Below are 18,903 nucleotides of genomic sequence, written 5' to 3' on the forward strand. Positions count from 1 at the left end.
AGTTTGAATGCTGAATTCCTCTGCCAGTCACACTGGATACGGGCTGTGATTCAATCTACTGTTGTACCACAATAATGATAAATGAGGTAGAGCAGTCAATAATTACTGGTCAGGAAAAAGAGCATTCATAAGCCATTATTAATTACATATATAAGCACTTCAATATGATAAATTAACAAAAAATATTGTAATTCTATTTTTCAAAATTCCTTCCTTCACCAACTAATAATATGATAGCACCCAATCAAATACCTCAATATTCATGACCAACTCAGGGCAAATCTCAATCATGAATACAACAGTGCTTTTTTGATGTTTTGTCAAAACTTGCTGATGATATGTCTGCTGCTCTGTCCTAAAGTCATTGTGCTTTAGAGCAGAGCAGCAGGCATACTTTCCTATTACAGTAATTATATCTCAAGAGTCTGGGAAGAGAGTTGGTTGAATGGACAATGTGGACATGGGGTGCAGAGCTGAGGAGCCATGCTGAGATGAACTACCAACCTAAATGCAACTACTTTAACTGTGGTGAATAAACCGTGTCATTCTAAAATGAAACCCTCTCATTATATTAGATTTTATTCCACATTTACCAAAAGCCACCCATTTAGCAACTGTTTTCCTGGGGATAACCTAACATACGTACTGATGAAATGAAAGTGTAGTCACCTTATGTTGAAAAAGATTGAGACTTAGGCAGTGAGATATCACAGAAGGTACTGTATAAGACTTACAAATGCAAGATAGCCTGCATGTACAAATTCTAGCTAATGAATACATATTGAACATGAATAAAAACAAAGCTTACTTACCCCAGTTCCAGGCTCTCCAGGTGGTCCTGGGTTACCGGCCTCACCTTGTTCACCCTGTGATTAGACAAATGTCAGCATCTATTCTGATAAACCCAAACCCTCACAGTCTCCAAATTCGGATGGTACATTTAATAAAAGTCACAAAATGGCTGTAACAAACTAATGACTTTGTTACTATCAACAGATGCCAGGTATTTCTACGTAAGTCTATAAGTGTAGCCAATTATTAAGGTTTTAAAGGTTACTGTTTCAAGTGTCCTCTTAAAGTGTTGAGAGCCTTTCATTTCTTACATTCCTGAGTCATTTTAACAACCATGGTACTACAGTAAGAATTTATGGTGGAGCTTGCTGCCGAATGGCAGTAAAATGTCTGACTCTTCCTGTAAGTGTCATAAAATAGACAAAATAATGTCCAAGCACAAATCCAGACAAAAAGCCTGGGCATATGGAATTAATATGCTGTATGTGGTGAAAAAAGGATTGGGCTTAAAGGGGTTGGAGAGCAATATTTCAGTCCCAGTGCCCAGATGACACCTACCTTCTCACCCACTGATCCCATCGGGCCCACACCGCCCGGAGGGCCTTGTGGACCCTATAGAGGGAAATAAAGAAAGAGATTATTTATGATGATATTCATAGTTTTCAATGAGGGACATATGTGGCAAAGTCATAATTTTACCACATGTCTGCTTCAATATATAAGGGATCTCTAATTTGATGTATTTGGATTGTTATAAATTAGTCATACATACATCAGCTCCACTAGGACCTTGAGGACCTCTGGGACCAGGGGGACCTGGAGGGCCCTGAGGGAAAAAGATTCAGTGTTAAAGTGCATTAACATATTTTAAGCGTACTTACGAGATGCTGATGTGTCTCTTACCATTGGACCAACATCTCCGTTCTCTCCCTTCTCACCAGGGGGTCCAGGAAGACCCTGACAACAAGAAAAGTGAAATAAACAACTATCTTATGAGGAACGAAAATAATTGTTACAAACATGAGCGACTGCAGCATGAAGTATCAGTGTTCCTAATCAGTTAAATTTGGTTATGCTGTTATTTGTACTCAACAAGTGCCCCTGCTTGGCATTTAATTTAAGATTTGATTTGACTGCTGGAGCACCTTAGGGTGATTCTATAGCAGATGAAATATCAGCCAAAGTATATCTGTGGGTCAGAACACACAGAAATTATTTGCTCTAGGATGTAACTATAGTTCAGTCATATCAATGAGATATTCAGGGGACATGTGCTGAGAGAGGTCAATAACAAGTTAATACCTCCGCAGTGGATGGGGAGAACAGAGCACTAATCGTATGAAAATATGTCCAATTAAATCATGAAAAAATGTCCTAAATGCAATAATTTTAAATATTGCCAAGAATTGCATTAAAAGTTTGATTTAGCTGCACTTTGTGCAGGTTTCTGTGAGGAACACTTATGAGCACAGCATGAGCACAGTGGAGTTTCTAATCTTTCTTATCTTCCATAACACTCAGAGAAAAGTGTGATGATTTGATCATCTATCTGCAGCTGGTGAGTTGTTCATTCAGTGGTGCAGACATACAGTAAATCCTGTTCACTGATGCAGGTTAAAGGAGCAGCGTGATCACAACCTCATATGCGCTTTTGATCTCTGACATTTCCACTGGAAATTGCTGTGATTAAATTGCAGTGGCCTGCTTTGCCCCCTGTGTGTGTCTGCTCCTAATTGCTAATGGTGAAAGATGTAAGGTTGTGAGAAAGGCAATCAAAGAAGGCTGTCCTCTGCATGTGCTTAGTCCAACTTTAGATGCTAAAAATGCTAAAGAAGAAACACACAGACTGTGTGTATGAGTGTATTGTCTTACATCTAAGTGTGTGTATTTCACCAGGTGCTCAAAAGATGTTCCCCTGTGGTGAAATTTCATCTGTGTAAAGGTTGCCTCCAATCTGAGATGGTTAGCAATGCTGCTAATTATGCTTTGTGCTAAATGTGCTTGATGAGGAAGTGACTATCAGAGCTGGTCAGTCCGCACAATTAATGGGTTCGCGATGGGAAGTGTATTACTTTCAATTAAAACTCCATTGAATGCAATCCCAGGAGACAGGAGCAACGAGCATTGGTTTCTGTAATTTCATCAACACAGTGAGCCTAATCTCTGCAGCAAAGCCCTAACATGTTTATCTTAAGAAGATGATCGCTAATAAAACAGATGATTGCTCACCAGTAGGCTAGCACTGGATGCAAAAGACCTTTGCTCTTTGATTATTATTACATCATTAAGTTAGTTCTAGTGTTGGGTAATATTTTCAATGTCATAATGTAGTCCAGCATTTGGGTCAACTTTCATACAATAAGTAACGTGCAATCCTGCATTTCAAATTAAGTATTTTCCTGAAACATTCAACACTTTTTTTGCGCTCTGCTGGTCTGTGTGAATTTTTTGCGAGGCGTAAATCAATGGATGAATAGAACTCTTCAGGCAAACATATTGTGATGGAGGAGGAGAGGTGAGATGTGAGACATGTAATCATTGCAAGCTAAAGCGATGTAACACACTTACAACACAGATTTAATTAACGGAGTGTATTTGGCATATGGAAATGCTTAAGTGCCAGCTTGCATGTGCCTATTTGGCATAGAGTGACCTGAGCTTCATGAATAAGTCTACAGATAAATAATCGGATGAATTATTACCTCCTTCGCCCCTTCTATAAGTCATTTCCATTTGTCCTTGGAGCAATGACTGATTGTTAATTTGAGATTGTGACGCATCTTACACCATACACAGCAGCATGGTGGTGTGCCATAACCTTGTTTCACCATTGCCATCACCCAGATCACAAACCAAATGCGTGACAACGAATTACAGCAGAATATGAAACATAATATAAAGCATATAAAAGAAGAGATGTCCTAGATTCAGGATTTCAATGCGTGATGTTCCACATCTAAGGAGTCAATATAACCAGTTACAAGAGACTCAACATGAAATGCCTTTTTCATTACTGTCTTCTGAGGAGGCTAGGATCATGTCTGACAGAGAACTCAATATTTTTATACCTCTCAGATGAGCATAGACCACAGAAGAAGAAAGAATCCAACTGCAGTTCAGTATCTATACAGTGGGAGCAAGGCTGGCGAAAGATCAGGGCACTTCAACATCACCCAGAAAAAATGAGGGTGTATATTTGTGCCTATAGAGTGCAACTCACCACTTGTCTGCTCTTTTACTCAGAATAGAGTTAATATGTTTGAAAAGACAAAAAGACAAGACAAAATGTTTCATATTTTATGATAATTTTAGTTTTATGTCGTTATATAGAGGAAATTTTGAAATTAATGAGTTAAGAGAAATGCAGAGCGTAGTGAGGACAGAGTCTAGTGGGTAAAAAATCATTTGCTTTAGTATGTTTATTATTTTCACAATGCTCATAATGTGGGCAGCATGGCGGCAAAGTGGTTAGCACTGTTGCCTCAAAACAAGGAAAGTGCGGGTTTGGTTCCTGGGCCTGGGGCCTTTCTGTGTGCAGTTTGCAGGTCCCCCCTGTATTTGCATGGGTTTCCTCCCACTGTCCAAAGACATCATGTTTAGATTACTTGGTGACTCTACATTAGGTAGGTTTGAGTATGAGTGTGAGTATTTGTTTATCTCTGTCTGTCTCTGTGTGTTGGACTGGGGACCTGTCCAGGGTGTACCGGACCCTCGCCCAATGTGAGCTGGGATTGTCTCTGGCACCCTCTACACGGATAAGCGACAGAAGACGATTGACGAAACGATGAAAGTTCATAATGTACCAGTATCACTAACACGATAAGTTACAATTATCCAGAATTTAAGTTACTGTGCACGTGTGACTGTTACTAACCTGCAGACCGATGGGACCAGGGGGGCCAGGGAAACCTCTGGAGCCTTCATCTCCCTTCTGTCCAAACATACCTTGCTGACCTCTTGGACCAGGCTCTCCATCAGCCCCCTGAGACATTTTTTACATCAAAATTTAACACTTTGAATTTTTCAAACTTTGAATTTTCAGTTCATATAGTAGAAGGACATACCTATCAGGAATTGCTGGAAACATAGTGAGTGCACTGCCATGGTGATAACATTTACATATGTATATATTGATATATATGTGTGTGTGTGTGTGTGTGTGTGTGTGTGTGTGTGTGTGTGTGTGTGTTTATGATATTTTGTGTACAAAGCAAAAGGGATTCTACAAGTACAGTCAGACAGTACAGGCTCTCAGTTATCTGCAGATAATCTGCAACTATAAAGAAACAGCGGGCTTATTATCCTGTGTGCCCCCTGTTTTGAATTGTCTTGCCATCAACAAAGACATAGCCATGGTCCATAATGGCAGCTGCAGAGTACTTACAGCAGGACCAGGAGCACCTATGGGACCTTGGAGACCAGCTGGGCCAGGAGGACCCTGAGCAAAAACAGGAAAAATTTGCTATCACAACATCTCAGAATTGTCGCATAAATATAAACACTCTCTTATGTCACTTGAAATGCAAACAAAGGACAGGCTATCTCTTCAGATGATAGTGGTAGAAAGCAAAGATGAACGTATTGACATTACGCACCTGTTCTCCCTTATCAGCTTTGCTTCCTTTCTGACCAGGCTCTCCAACTTCTCCCTGGGAAAGACAGACACACACACACAGTTGATCATCTCACCCCAATGGCTTATGAAAAACAATTGAAAACCCTCATCTTAACACAACAAAAATGATACGCACCATTATAAGGATGTAAATGTTCTGTTCTCTTTTCACAGCAAACCATAACAGTGACATATGCTTGCAGCTGTATGCAGCTGATAGTAACCTTATGAGGCATAATCGCTGTAGGAGATGAAATGAGCAACAGTAGTTCTCTTTCATATTCTCTAATTGCATTTGTTGGCACATCTGGTTATGAAGATGGATATGCAACAATTAGTTAAATCGAGAGACATCTTTTGATGCAGATGGCTTGAATGAGCACATGGGGACATAGAATGATTGGCAAACTGGTTTAGTCCCAAAACATCTAGTCTGGTAATGAAAAAAGACGTCTCTGTTCCTACAGGATGGGAGATGTGAGCGAGATGGTGGTGAGTGTGGCTGCCTGACCTTGTCACCATCCTCTCCAGGTGGACCCTGGGGTCCAGCTGGCCCAGGCAGGCCAACAGGACCTTGGACACCATCACGACCAGATGGACCTTGTGGCCCTTTCTCACCCTAGAGGAAAAACAACATGATTATTGACTGAAAAAATATATCAACTAATATCAGAGGTGAATTTTAAAGGAAGAACAAATAAGGAAAAATAATTATTACAGGAGCTCCCTTCTCTCCAGCAGGACCTGGTGGACCCTGAGGACCGGGTCTACCAGACAAGCCAATTGGACCAGCTGGACCAGCAGGACCTCTTTCACCAGGAGAACCCTGTGTGGAAAAGAAATCAAGATGCATGTAATATATCTACAATATGTAAAAGCATATCGTTAAAGGTTAAACCCATTTCATTGTTTTGTTAGGCTTGAGAATACAATATATCAGTACACCTACATAGACAAATAAATTCTAAAGGAATATGGAGAGAAGTGCAGGAGTAACACACAGTAACAGGTGCTTTTAGCTTTAATACAGCACTACCCTTGAAAGCAGCCAGCATTATCAGCTGTCAAGGAGCTGATGTCTTGGTGGCTCACTATTGCTGCTGAAAATGCATTTCTGAATGTCAGAGGCTGCTACTGTGTATCAGGATGTCAGTGTTAACCTAAATCCATAAAACATGATGGTGAATGACACACAGCCTTTTTTTTTTTTTTTTTACCGTGTTTATCTGCACGTACTGAACCTTATGTTCTCAGGAGGGAATGATCGAAGCAGAGAACTGCAAACGCTGAAGCAAAATACTGATTTAGACAGTTGGATATTTTTAGTTTTTGCTTTATGAATTTCTGATCCAAAGGCTTTGCAAAATAGAGCAAAATATGCTCTATTCCATTGCCCTTTAATAAATGCTGGAGGTCTGTCCAGCCCGGTAAAAATAAAATTTTGCAGAAACAGAAAATGAAAAACATACAAATTATGAAGCATGTGGCATATGGAAGAGTTATTATTGGCAGACATTATCTGAATACACCTGCAGAGGCGAATGATTAGGCAAATAACATAGCATGTCAATGATCATGAATTTGTTGGCTAAAGAAATATTTCTAAGATGAGGACATTTAAAATTTGGGTATAGCTTCACTAGCTTGTTTCTTCAATGAGCACAGTTTGTCTCCTCAAATCCAAAGTAATAAATGTACAATGGCCATTACCACAGCTGTTACAATATTGCTGCTGAATAATTCCAAACAAGTTCAATCAACATATGCACACCTCCATGAATGCTACACTGTCAAAAGTTTTATGTTTCCTTAGCAAAAATATTACAGCATGATAGAAAGCCTTGACACAAAAACCATGGAAAGCCTGGCTTTTTCCTGACAATTAATAACAAATAACACCTGCTGTTCCCCTGTGTGCTCAATGTACTGTAAACATAAATGGTGATGATGATACAGGGCTATTTGATCACTTCGCAGGTTGCATACAAAGATTTCCAGTTTTAGTAGCTTATTGAACACGTGTATCAAATGGAAGAAGCAAACACTACAATTAAGATTATGGAAAAGGAAAAAAAAACTATCCTGTGACTGTGATAGGCAGAAACATCGGGATAAGCCAATATGTGTTTTGAGTCTCTGTGACAACTTGAGATAATATAGGAACACAGCAGATGTAAAGTGCTGGGCTGTAACCTCTGAGCTTGATGATGGATAGGAAAGAGCCTTGGATGACTAGCACAGCAGTGTTCCAGAAGGCAATGAAGAAAACAATCTTGGTTTCCCGTTATACGATCGCCTAAAAGACAAATAACTGTGTGCAGTGCAGTGAGCAAATTTGGTGGAAATTAATAAACACATCAAAGATAACATGACTCTGATGGCTTAATAACTTCATAACTTGATCAGATCTGATTCTTGTATGGTCTCCTCTCAATAGAGCTGTAGTCATAATGTCCTTGAGTAAGACACTCAGCCTAGCTGCTTCAGGTGGATATACACTGGACTACAGAAAAATGTGCATGTGAGTATAAATTTATGAAACGATTGCACGATTCAACTGAAAAGGAGTATATATCCTATCAAACCTTTCTTTGGTAAAGAAATAAATAAAAGTAACTTCCTCTCATAAGTTAAGTTTTTCCATAAAACGGGGTCCTCCCTGTTGCTGATGTCAACACCAGAGCAAATAAGAAGATGACCTAGCAGTCAGTACATGTCAGCCTTTGAGCCTTTTTTAAAATCCATCCAAAATGATGTTGACTGCCCTCTTGTGCCAGTTGTTATAAAATGAAGAATACATTATAGATAATACAATACTTTACACTAAAGAATAAAACTAAAATCAGACACTTAATCTCAGGTAACAATATACTTACAACAGGACCAGGTGGACCTTGGGGTCCCTCTCCTCCCTTCAGACCAGCTGGGCCCTGAGGAAAAGAAGGGAAAAAACAAAAACAAAAACATGAGGATTTCTGCCTATGCACTGATTCTGCAGCCTTGCATTTGAAAAGCTCCATCATCAGATGCCAATCCAGCCCACAATGACTTGAGATATTCTGATCAGTAGGTAAGGAGAAGAGAAATTTCTCTGCATATACGGATGTATTAGTAGGAAGTGTACATGGATTTATACAGTTTTCTATACCGTGTCCTGTACACATGGGCTTGTGAGTTTCATTTTGCATGTGCTCAATGTGTGTGTGTTTTCTTGCGTGTTTGTCAACACATAAATTGTGTGTGTGTATGCAGCTGGCTTGTGGGCTACAAAGAGGAGATGACAGTTTGTGTAATGAGTCTCTGCTGGCTCTGGCTGTGTGCTGGAGTAAATTACAATGGCGGAAAACAATCAGTGATGCTGCTCGTCTGTGGAGTCTAACTGACCTTCAGGATGCAGGCAGCACAACACTACACCACCTTATCCCCTTACTTTCTCTCCCCAGCATGGTTTAATTGCCAATATTTGAAGTATTCAAGTAAATAATACATACAGAGACAAATAAAAAGTTCTGCTGCCACCAAAATGCTGGTGCTGACTTGAAAAACAATCCAAGTTCTTGAGTCAAATTAGAAAGAGACTTTATAAATGCTCTCCTAACTAACAACTACCTATCGCTATTGCCCTAGTCCATGATGCATTGCTATAGTTACACTAACAGTAATGTCAGTGGTGGTGCAGCGATTCAGAGGCATGCCTGTTCATTTGTAAGATGTTGCTTTGGATTTCTCTTTCTTCCGACTGGTTGCTAAGAGTGAATTCCAAGGCAAGTGTCTCTAAGGAAGTGAATAGCCCAAAATAGTTGCTGGCTCATTTGTTATGTTGCAGGGTTCTGTGACTTTCTACTTGCAAAGATGTGCAAAGGGAAGCGATGATGAATAGATGCAGATATGGAAAAAAAAGCTCTTACCGTAGCACCAGGTAGACCTCTCTCTCCAGGGAAGCCTCGAAGACCAGGGGGGCCGTCTTTACCAGAGGATCCCTGCGGCCCAGGATCACCCTATATACATAAAATACATGGAGTTAGTGTTTTCTTAATGTAATGCATCATACAACGTCATGTTAATCACAAGAAACTGTAAGCTTTTTCTAAGCAAGTTTGTAAAACATCGCACAAGTACATACTTTAGACCAGCTAAAAAATGTTGGTCCACAAATTACAAAGGAATACATTTATTAATAAGAAGCATAGATTTTAAATAAACCATCAATGACAGCCAACGTGTGGTCCACTCAGATGTAGAAGTGTGTCTGGGTGTAAGTGAGGAATGTCATCTACGCTGCTGTCCTCCTCAAGAGACTCTAATCCAAACAAATGCCAACTGAGCTTTTTCAGACAAAGAGCAAAATCTGAAGGCAATGCCTTTAAATAAAAATACTTGTCTCATTCCTCCACAACTTAATTACCACATTCCAATCAGCTACATTGCTACGTAAAGGATGATGATTTGGATCAAACTTTGACCCTTTCACAATAAATTGATCCCATGGGTTATGCTTTGGTCACCTTCTACAGATAATTCAATTTGCAATTGTTCCATACTCAGTATCTTATTAGCTAACAGTCATTGGCTGTTGTGAAAATGAGGCCTCAGTGAAAAAAAAAAGAAAATTAACTTAAAATGAACTTCTAGAGCTTTCATGGAGAGGATGTTGCTCTAAAAAGAACTGCATGTAAATTGAACATATACACAAATATCATATATGCTACTGGATTTAAAAATCCCATTTAAGTAATAAGGGGGCTACTGGTATTCATCTTAATTGACCATTAGCTGCAATTACTTTCAAGTATGTAATTATCTGATAAATCATTAGCACTGCCACCAAAGCCTATGCATAACCCTAAACTTTTACATAATCAGCCACAACATTAAACAGTCTCAAATTGTTGTTTTTTTTTTTTTTTTTTTTTTTGGTATAATACAAAAGAAAAAAGTGCAGCTTCATGGCTTAAGCTCAATTGTTCAAAAATGCTAAAAAAGTACAGAGCTCGTGTGTATTCTCTGACACTCACCTCAGACACTGAACAGACTAATAGTTCCTTTCTGTTGTATCTACTACAAGGGATAGTGGCAATCAATGCAGTTATGCCTTTCCTTTTTCATTTTCTGCATTGCAATCCTGCAACAAGGACATTGTGACTGCAGGAAAATGTTCTTCTGCCTTTGTTCTTGCTTCTTTTGAAAAGGCAAGCTGACTTTAGGTACAGAAGTGTGGGCTTGAGAGCAATAAGAGGATTTGGGCTCTGCTGCCAAAACCTCCTTAAAGTGTCCAGGGCATACTGAGTAGAGTGGGGAGGAAAGTTGGGCTCTGAGTGGTGGAGAGTTTGAAGTTAGTTAAAGTGTCTGCTTTGGGAAGATGGGAAGAAAATGAAAACAAGAGACATTGGAGTTTGAGAGAGGGGATAAGGAGCGGGGCTTGCTGAGTGGTCCGTGAGTCAGGTGGGTGGCTCGGAGCAGCCTATACTTTTACAAAATGGCTGCAATTTTGGTCCACAATTGGTGGACAGCATGGGCCGAGGAGAGAATGGGGGCAAACAATTCCCAAATCTCAGCTCTACTATCTTCAGTAGTTACTTGCTGGAGCTTTGTGTGGTTTAAAGAGTGATGGTGAGACTCTGGGTGAATGTTTTGCTCTTGTTCTATTCCTGTTTTATTTTAGCAGTCTAACAGTGTGCTGAGCTTTGCATGCCCTGAAGAACTGCTTGAGAAAGCAGCTGGCTTAATCCGCAAAATCAAATCATGTAGGATAATTGCAACTGCATAAATTCAATCTTCATCTCATCTCTATACTACTTGTGTCTCTATCAACCTCTCTGGTTTCTTCTCTTGTGTGCAACAGAAACTATCACAGCGTGTGAGTAAAGCAGAGCACATCCTTTTGAAATGACTGTTCGGCAGTGGAGGAGATTAGGGAGGCAAAAGGTCATTTCTGTCTGTCTCTGCGATCAAACATTTACGGAAGATGAATGTTTTTACACATCTATCTTCTTTTCTCTTCATTAACTGTGGCCAAGCATATATGAAATAAGTTTTCTGCAAACCTTAGCTCCCTCCTTGCCAGCAGCCCCGGGAAGACCCTGTTCTCCAGGTGGGCCTGGGGGTCCAGGGTGGCCTCTCTCACCAACGGGACCAGTCTCTCCAGTAGGTCCCTGAGATGTTATCACATTGTAGGATTGTTTACAGTATAATAGAATATAATCAACACAGTAGATTCTCCCCGATGATTTTTGAATCAACTTATATGTATAAAGTATTTATTTATTTATTTATTTATTTATTTTCATCAAGAAAAACTACAAAATAAGTTACTACTGCTGCATTGTGTTTTCTCAAACAATATACATTTATTGGGTGGCAGTACAACACCCTCAATGTTTTCATTTCAATATATATTTCATTTACTTAATAATATATCTCAGATTGTTTCACAGAAAAATAGAAATGATGATTTAATGATCCATTACATTACCTGGGGCCCAACAACACCTCCTGGGCCTGGTGGGCCGGTTTTTCCTTGGAAGCCCTGAGAAAAGATGATACAATCTTATTTAAATGGTTTAGATGAACAACAGAAACACAAAACCTTTCTGTTACAAGAGTGTAATTCCTCGCTGCCTTCAGTATATTTTATTATAGGGAGAATGCGGTTTTTCAGATTCTGTCCACTTCCTTCTTGAAGCCTTCTTGAATCACAATGATGCTTGAACCACAAATTTTGAATGAGGAACCAAAAAATGTTTTAGCCTTAGTAAAAATTTCATAGATTAAAAGGTGATATAATCTATATGGTACAAGTATTTCTAGATATGTAAACATATAATATTTTCTGAAATAGGTGAATACTAACTTGCCAACTAACTTTTCATGGAGACTTTTCCAAGGATGGCCCACCGAGTTTTAAATCTCTGTCAGTGATTCAGTTTTTCAATAAACTTCTGCTTTTATGGCTCATTTCATTTCTAAGTTGCCAACCTTCAAACAAACAAAGTTTTCAAAGCTGTTCCACAACAGATTCTGACTTATTATACCCCCAGTATATGGCATGACTTATGCTGATGAAACCCTGAGGTCATTCAGTTACAGCATCAGCCCTGAATCAGAAACAACACAAATTTTTATCTGCACTTTCTCACATGCATATTATGTTGCCTTGGCAAGGGTCTGATAAGTGTTTTTAATGCTGTGATCAATTCTCAGACAGGAAACTCATGAAGCCTGTTCATCCATCCATCCATCTTCTTACGCTTTTCTGTTTCCGGTTCGCAGGTTGCTGGAGCCAGAGGCGGGGTACACCCTGGACAGGTCTCCAGTCCATCATAGGGCCAACACACAAATACAAACAGAGACAAACAACCACTCACACTCACATTCACACCTACGGACAATTTAGAGTCACCAGTTAACCTAGACATGCATGTCTTTGGTAGGTGGGAGGAAACCAGAGTACCCGGAGGAAACCCACGCAGACACAGGGAGAACATGCAAACTCTGCACAGAAAGGACCCAAGCTGGGAACCTCCCTATTGTGGGGCGGCAGTGCTAACCACTACACCATGCTGCGCCCAAGCCTGTTCATCAGAGCATAAATTTAGATCCATAAACACCTTAGTAAACGCTCCATGGTGTGTGGGAGGTTACATTTGCCACAGGAAAGAAGGAGGGAAGCTTTAATGATGGAGGCGATGATCTGCTGAGCCTTTAGTAAAATGTATTGCCCTCTGAGCCTTGGCAAACTGAGGAGCACTGAAGCATGCAAAGTACAGAGGAATCAAATTTAAGCATGGTGGATTGGAACAACATGTGGTCAATTCAAATTCTTCATTTTTTTCTGTCTCATGAAATGGGGCATCACCTGGGCTGATTTAGTGTAGCCATTTCTCATAAAGCTTTTAACATTGATAAAATAATATTCAGACATAACCATTATTATATGCTGTTGCAACAAGTTTTAGTAGGAGTCACTCTTCATTTCATTTTGCTCAGTAATAAAGCCTTGTTGCAGCTGCACCAGGTCAGTGTCTCTACATTGGATTTGTAAAATAACAACACTGTTAGCTCCATCAGAAAGGCAAGAGGAAGGGATGGGGGAAAGACGTGGAGGGATGAACTGCAGTGCTGCTCAGTGGCTGGGAGAATCAGATGCATCCTATAATCTAGAGGGAATTTGAAGAATGAGAGCCATGAAGCTTGCTGCCTTTACAGAAATGGCTATCCACCAATAACACATAAAAAAATATTCTTGCAAGATTAACTGAAGAAACTGAGGTTTTTTTCTAGACGTTCAAAAGCCATGGATGGCGGTGGATTTATGACGTTCATATCCCTTTATTTTTCTTTGCGATAGTATAAACAGTTGTTATACCTGGATCATGGTGCAAAATGGTTGTACCTTGCCTTTGAATGAATCATTGGACTGTTTTGCATGTAACATCCAGTAAACCAATCAAACATCCTATATTCACTTGAAAAGCCAGACGCTCTTGTTTGTAGTATTCCTTCAATCATGGCGCAGTGTTTCACAAAGTAATTAAACTCTTAATCGTAAGTGATCAGACTGACAAAGCTGCTGAAAAACCACAAAAACCCCAACATTATAAAAAAGGGTTCAGGGAAGTAAAATAATGACTATCCGAAAGTAGCAGAGACTCTTTGTGTGTTTTGTCTTTGTGTTGGATGTGAGCCAAAGTCACAATTCCTCAGGACTCACCGTTTCTCCACGCTGGCCAGGGTGTCCAGGCAGCCCATCTTTTCCAGGTGGCCCCTGTTGGGTAGAAATAATGATGGCACGGAGAAGTTGGACTAATCAATCCCTGATTGTCACAGTGTTGTGTAAATCAATTAAAGGCACATTACACAGTACAAAGACGATTGTAGTTAGACCAGAAGATAACTCTAGAAAAATGAAAGGCTCACAGTTTGTTGCTCCCACTAGCTCAGTACTGAGAGCCAACTATGAATTTAACTTGAATCAATAGCTGGAAATTAGCTGCCTCGACTGGAGAATGAAAGAATGGGTTCTGCTTCAATAACAGTTCGACTAATGATCCCAGCGCTGAATCAGGGACATTGCTATAGAGTACTGCACTCAATGAACTCGTAAAAATTTAATCAATTTTGGCTTATAATGTTTGAAGACTACACTAGTTTGGTTTGGTGTACTCCTGCTGAGAATGTGAAGAAGCTGCTGCCCACAAATAATGTAACTGTACCTGGTTTTACATCAAGCTTACATGTGCATATTGTGGAAGCAGGGAAATACTTACAGGAGGTCCCTTTGGTCCAGGGAAACCTACAGGCCCCTGAGGTCCTTGAGGTCCCTGCAGACAGCACACAGACAGTTAAAGTGGTTCAACAAGTGTACAGGTGAGTCTGATTACTGGAGTAAGCGGGAAAAATCGAAACAAAATTTAGAAGTGAGTAAGTATAGAAGCTATACATCACATCAACGTGCTGAGCATGCCGAGCACAGCGACTCAAGACACCCAATTCAATCTTATGGAAGAAAATAAAGAAAATTATTGTGGTGAAGTGTGTCATTGCTGTTTTGCTCAAAGAGCATGTGGTCTGATTAGCCCTTAGTAACATGAAATCCTTAAAGTGAGCACACTAGCAAAACTTTCTTTTTTCTCCAGCCACTTTACTCCCACATTGAAAACTCCCACAAGGCTGAATCATTAACTCTTATATAATGCCAGAGTCCAGCAATGTGCAAGGTAAGATCTTTTTAAACTGAATATTTCAAGCCTTATACATTTAAAAATAATCAAAGTCACTGGAAGACCTGATAAAATAAGATAGGAGCCTGTCAAATTCAATGGTTATAATCATCAGTGAAAGCTAGCCAGCAAGGAATTGCTTCACGTATTTCACTGTCACTCCATATTTAAATGACCCAGAATAATTAGGTTACATCCAGTATATCGTTTTCTTCCTGTACAATTTATTGTGAATGCACTTATAGTTTATATGCAACAATGAGTGGACAGAACCCAAATAAGAAAAACAAATAACAATAGAAAAGTAGGACATACATCAGCAAATTGTCAACAAAAATTAGACACAAACAGTCTGGAAGAGGCGAAGAAATGTGGTCAGCATGTAATTTGCGCATCATAGATTTGAGTGACAGAGTTGTGTTGAAGTTAGTTAGAGTGAAATGTGCCAATGAAGGGAAAACTGGCAGACTGGTAGCAGACACATGTATACACATTCACTGCACATATACTACAGCAGTGTATTTCATCAGAACCCCTGGTTCTTATTACATTTTTTAAATAAAATCTACATTTGGAAGGAACTATGCTATCACCTGACTACTGCATCTCAGAGGAGTTGTAAAAATAGTAGCTCATTGAATACATTTATTGGTCACTCTGGTCTTTGACATTGGAAACAGTGACTGAACCTTTTTAATGGGGGAATAATGAGGACATTTCTGCACCTTAACTCATCTGGACAGGTAGTGGTGCCTTTACAATGCTTGTTATAATGTGACTTTATGTGACAGAGGAGAGGATGTGTTTTCTGATAGACTCCCCATCAAGCTCTGTAAGATTTGTAATAAAATCCATTTCTACATGTGTGGTATTAGGCATACCTTAGTGCTGACTCAGCACACTGCAACTGCCAGGCTGATATTGTTTGGTGTCCTCTTTGGACTTTTTGTTACACAGCAAAATGAACTTGGACTAAAACACCATCGTAAACCAACCAACTCTACTGAAAAGCATTAAATGAGGTGGAGCTGCTAGAAGTCTTTCATTGTAAAGCAACACTCAGTCCATTAATTTTGCCCCTGATTTAGTCAGCTTGGATTACCAGTGTGCTATCAAATGGATCTGGACAATTTTCTATTTTTTAAAGCTCTTCAAAGGAGAAATTACAAGTCTGAGAAGCAAAAGCAAAGACAGTGGATGAGATACAACAGAAAGACTGCTGCCAGTTTGATTTGCGTGAAAACACGTACATTGAATTATTCAAAATAGAGTGAGTAGAAGACAAATCACAGCAGTTTTCCTTCATAGCAAAGAAACAGTGTTAATAATTTGGAAGATATGAACATACATTCTTTAAACAGCTTTTCCAGCACTGAGTCAGATTTCTGAATGACTCTGATTTTGTTACTTCTTGTTAATCCTTACCCCGGCTCTTATCTTCCAAGTTAAATTGTCACAGTAAGTAAAATATTTCCATGCTCTTTAGCAGCCAGTCTTTTTAAATTTTCTTGATGCTGAAAACTCTGGCGATTTTCACCAGTTAAACTACTTGAAGATCATATATTAGCCATAGACTTACTCTCTCACCAGGTGGGCCTGGGGGGCCATCGTTGCCTGCTGTACCCTGAAAAACACAACAACATATCAAAAGCTCATAGTGAGTTGTGTTTTCTCAGTATAATGCAGCACTTTCAGAAATATTTCATGACTTTCATGATGTTATTTTATTATCGTGGCATTTTATTTTGAATCACTGCCTGAGGAAAAGTGATGTTTTGCTGAGGCCAGCAATAGTACCTTGGGACCCGGTTTTCCTGTTGGACCTCTGGCTCCTCGAGCACCACGGGGACCCTTCAGAGAGAAACAAAACGTTTGTAATCAAAAACAAGACCTTAAAGTCTTACTGAGTGTGAAGTTGTCTCAAGGTATATCCAGGCAGCTGTAATATGGAAGATGATTTCATAGTATTTAATTAGATAAATAATCGTAGAAAAGAAAACATACCGTTGGACCTCTTTGCCCTCTTGGACCAGGTTTACCTGCAACACCCTAAAAAATAAAGGTGAAAAACATGTTGGGCATTTATACAAACATTACATTTGTTGGTTGTATAAAAATATTCATTTAGTGGAATCAAGTTTTAATCAGTAAAATTGTTCAAAAAGAGTAAACAGTCATTTTTGGGGTTATGTATTTCTGTAGTTCTGTATATACACAAAATGTCTGGCTTTGAGTCAACAACTGTCGGCATCTGATACTGTGAAAAAAGTATTGACTGATTCATTTTGGAAGGCAGCCTTGGCATCAGTAAGATAATGCTCCTCAAAGTGTCAATTAAAGTGTCAATTAAATGACTAATATTTTTTGTTACTTTATCGAAGGTCTATATGTTCAAGCTGTGGGACAATTAGCATTTTTCCCAAAGGAGAAAAAATCAGTATTGATCTATGTATTTTATCTGTCATCTATCTATTCCTTCATCCAATCAAAGGAAATTCCACATTTCTCTCTGCTACTTTGTAAATTTAAGATGATTTGATGCATTCCTCTCATTAGCAGCATGAATCTACTGTTTTATTATTGTGAATTTTAAAATACTGTAGCTATTTCATAAGCATGTGTGAAATTCCATTCTGTACATTGAGCTATTCTTCAACACTTTTCAAACCTCCAGTGCCATTTATTTTTTCAAAACTAGAAATGGCTGGAGAAGCTCAATGGAAAGCACGAATGTTCCCACATTGTTCTCCCCCAATTGATTTTGCTGCTGTCATTTTTGTGCCAACTCACCATACAGATATAGTATGAATCAATTTTCTTTTGAGCTGGAATATCATGGTATGGTTATTTTCCCACACAAATAGGCAAAGTGTGTGGACATCTATAAATGTCTAAATATGTTTTCTTACCCTAGCTCCTTTCTCGCCATTGGCTCCAGGGAAGCCAGGGAAACCGCTTGAGCCCTGACAACAGGAGAGGGTGATATGAAAGGAAATGAGAGAAACAAGAGAGATGAGTGGGTCAAAGCATACATGATAATGAGTGTTCCTCCTACATTTGCCTGCCTTATTGTTGGAGGCCGTTTTCAGTTAGTTTCTCACAGCTAACACTGTGTCTCCCATGTGAAATGCCACAAGTGTAACCAGTAACTTCCACAAGCCTCACAATTTACTTCCTGGTTTACTGTTTATGTCCTAAAATGTCTTTAGTTTCACCAAACAACACAGATTAATGCAGTGTGCAAGTCAAAATTCAAGAGTTTATGTAATTAAGAAGCCAACATTTCCTGCCTTCCACAGCCAACATATTAAATTAATAGATTTCACACTATCCTAAGAATGCTCTTAAACACATAACAGGAAACATGATTTCTTTATTTAATCAAAGTATAAAGCAGCTTACCCACAGCACACCACCTCACCATGTGTAGCATTGGGGAGAGTCAGTACAAATGAAATCATGACAAATCATGACTATTTTTGATTTACCTTTTCCACAACACTACTATTTTGTTGTGTTCAATAAGTCTGTCCTCTGCCCTCCCCATTTTCCTCCAGCAGATGTGCCTATTTGGGGAGCCAGGAGCTGAAGTAGAGAGGTGGGGCAGACGGGCTGGATCAGCCACATTTTCCAGCCAAGGAGATGAGCATGTGTATTACTCCTTACTGCATGGAGCTTTGGTGTAGTCATCTTTACAGTGGTCATTTGGGTTCAAGTTGTCTTTCAGGGCATGTGATTTCTTTAGTATCTTCTGGTTCGGTTGTGGGTTTTCTATTG

General features: G+C 39.4%; 1 protein-coding gene across 7 annotated transcripts in view; it reads right to left on the bottom strand.

Annotated features, from left to right (window-relative positions):
- The window catches only part of col11a1a (collagen, type XI, alpha 1a), a 70,383-nt gene that overhangs the window by 14,400 nt on the left and 37,080 nt on the right, over nt 1-18,903 (bottom strand). For all 7 annotated transcript variants that reach the window (XM_029528682.1, XM_029528684.1, XM_029528686.1 and 4 more), the window contains 19 exons: nt 18,036-18,089; nt 17,131-17,175; nt 16,924-16,977; nt 16,706-16,750; nt 14,674-14,727; nt 14,118-14,171; nt 11,880-11,933; nt 11,452-11,559; nt 9,316-9,405; nt 8,284-8,337; nt 6,126-6,233; nt 5,919-6,026; nt 5,388-5,441; nt 5,177-5,230; nt 4,667-4,774; nt 1,696-1,749; nt 1,565-1,618; nt 1,351-1,404; nt 813-866 (listed from right to left, as the gene is read on the bottom strand). In XM_029528682.1, coding sequence (XP_029384542.1) covers nt 813-866; nt 1,351-1,404; nt 1,565-1,618; nt 1,696-1,749; nt 4,667-4,774; nt 5,177-5,230; nt 5,388-5,441; nt 5,919-6,026; nt 6,126-6,233; nt 8,284-8,337; nt 9,316-9,405; nt 11,452-11,559; nt 11,880-11,933; nt 14,118-14,171; nt 14,674-14,727; nt 16,706-16,750; nt 16,924-16,977; nt 17,131-17,175; nt 18,036-18,089 — 1,260 coding nt within the window. The remainder of the gene's footprint in view (nt 1-812; nt 867-1,350; nt 1,405-1,564; nt 1,619-1,695; nt 1,750-4,666; nt 4,775-5,176; nt 5,231-5,387; nt 5,442-5,918; nt 6,027-6,125; nt 6,234-8,283; nt 8,338-9,315; nt 9,406-11,451; nt 11,560-11,879; nt 11,934-14,117; nt 14,172-14,673; nt 14,728-16,705; nt 16,751-16,923; nt 16,978-17,130; nt 17,176-18,035; nt 18,090-18,903) is intronic.

This window comes from Echeneis naucrates, chromosome 20, assembly GCF_900963305.1.
Source record: "Echeneis naucrates chromosome 20, fEcheNa1.1, whole genome shotgun sequence".
Taxonomy (NCBI): domain Eukaryota; kingdom Metazoa; phylum Chordata; class Actinopteri; order Carangiformes; family Echeneidae; genus Echeneis; species Echeneis naucrates.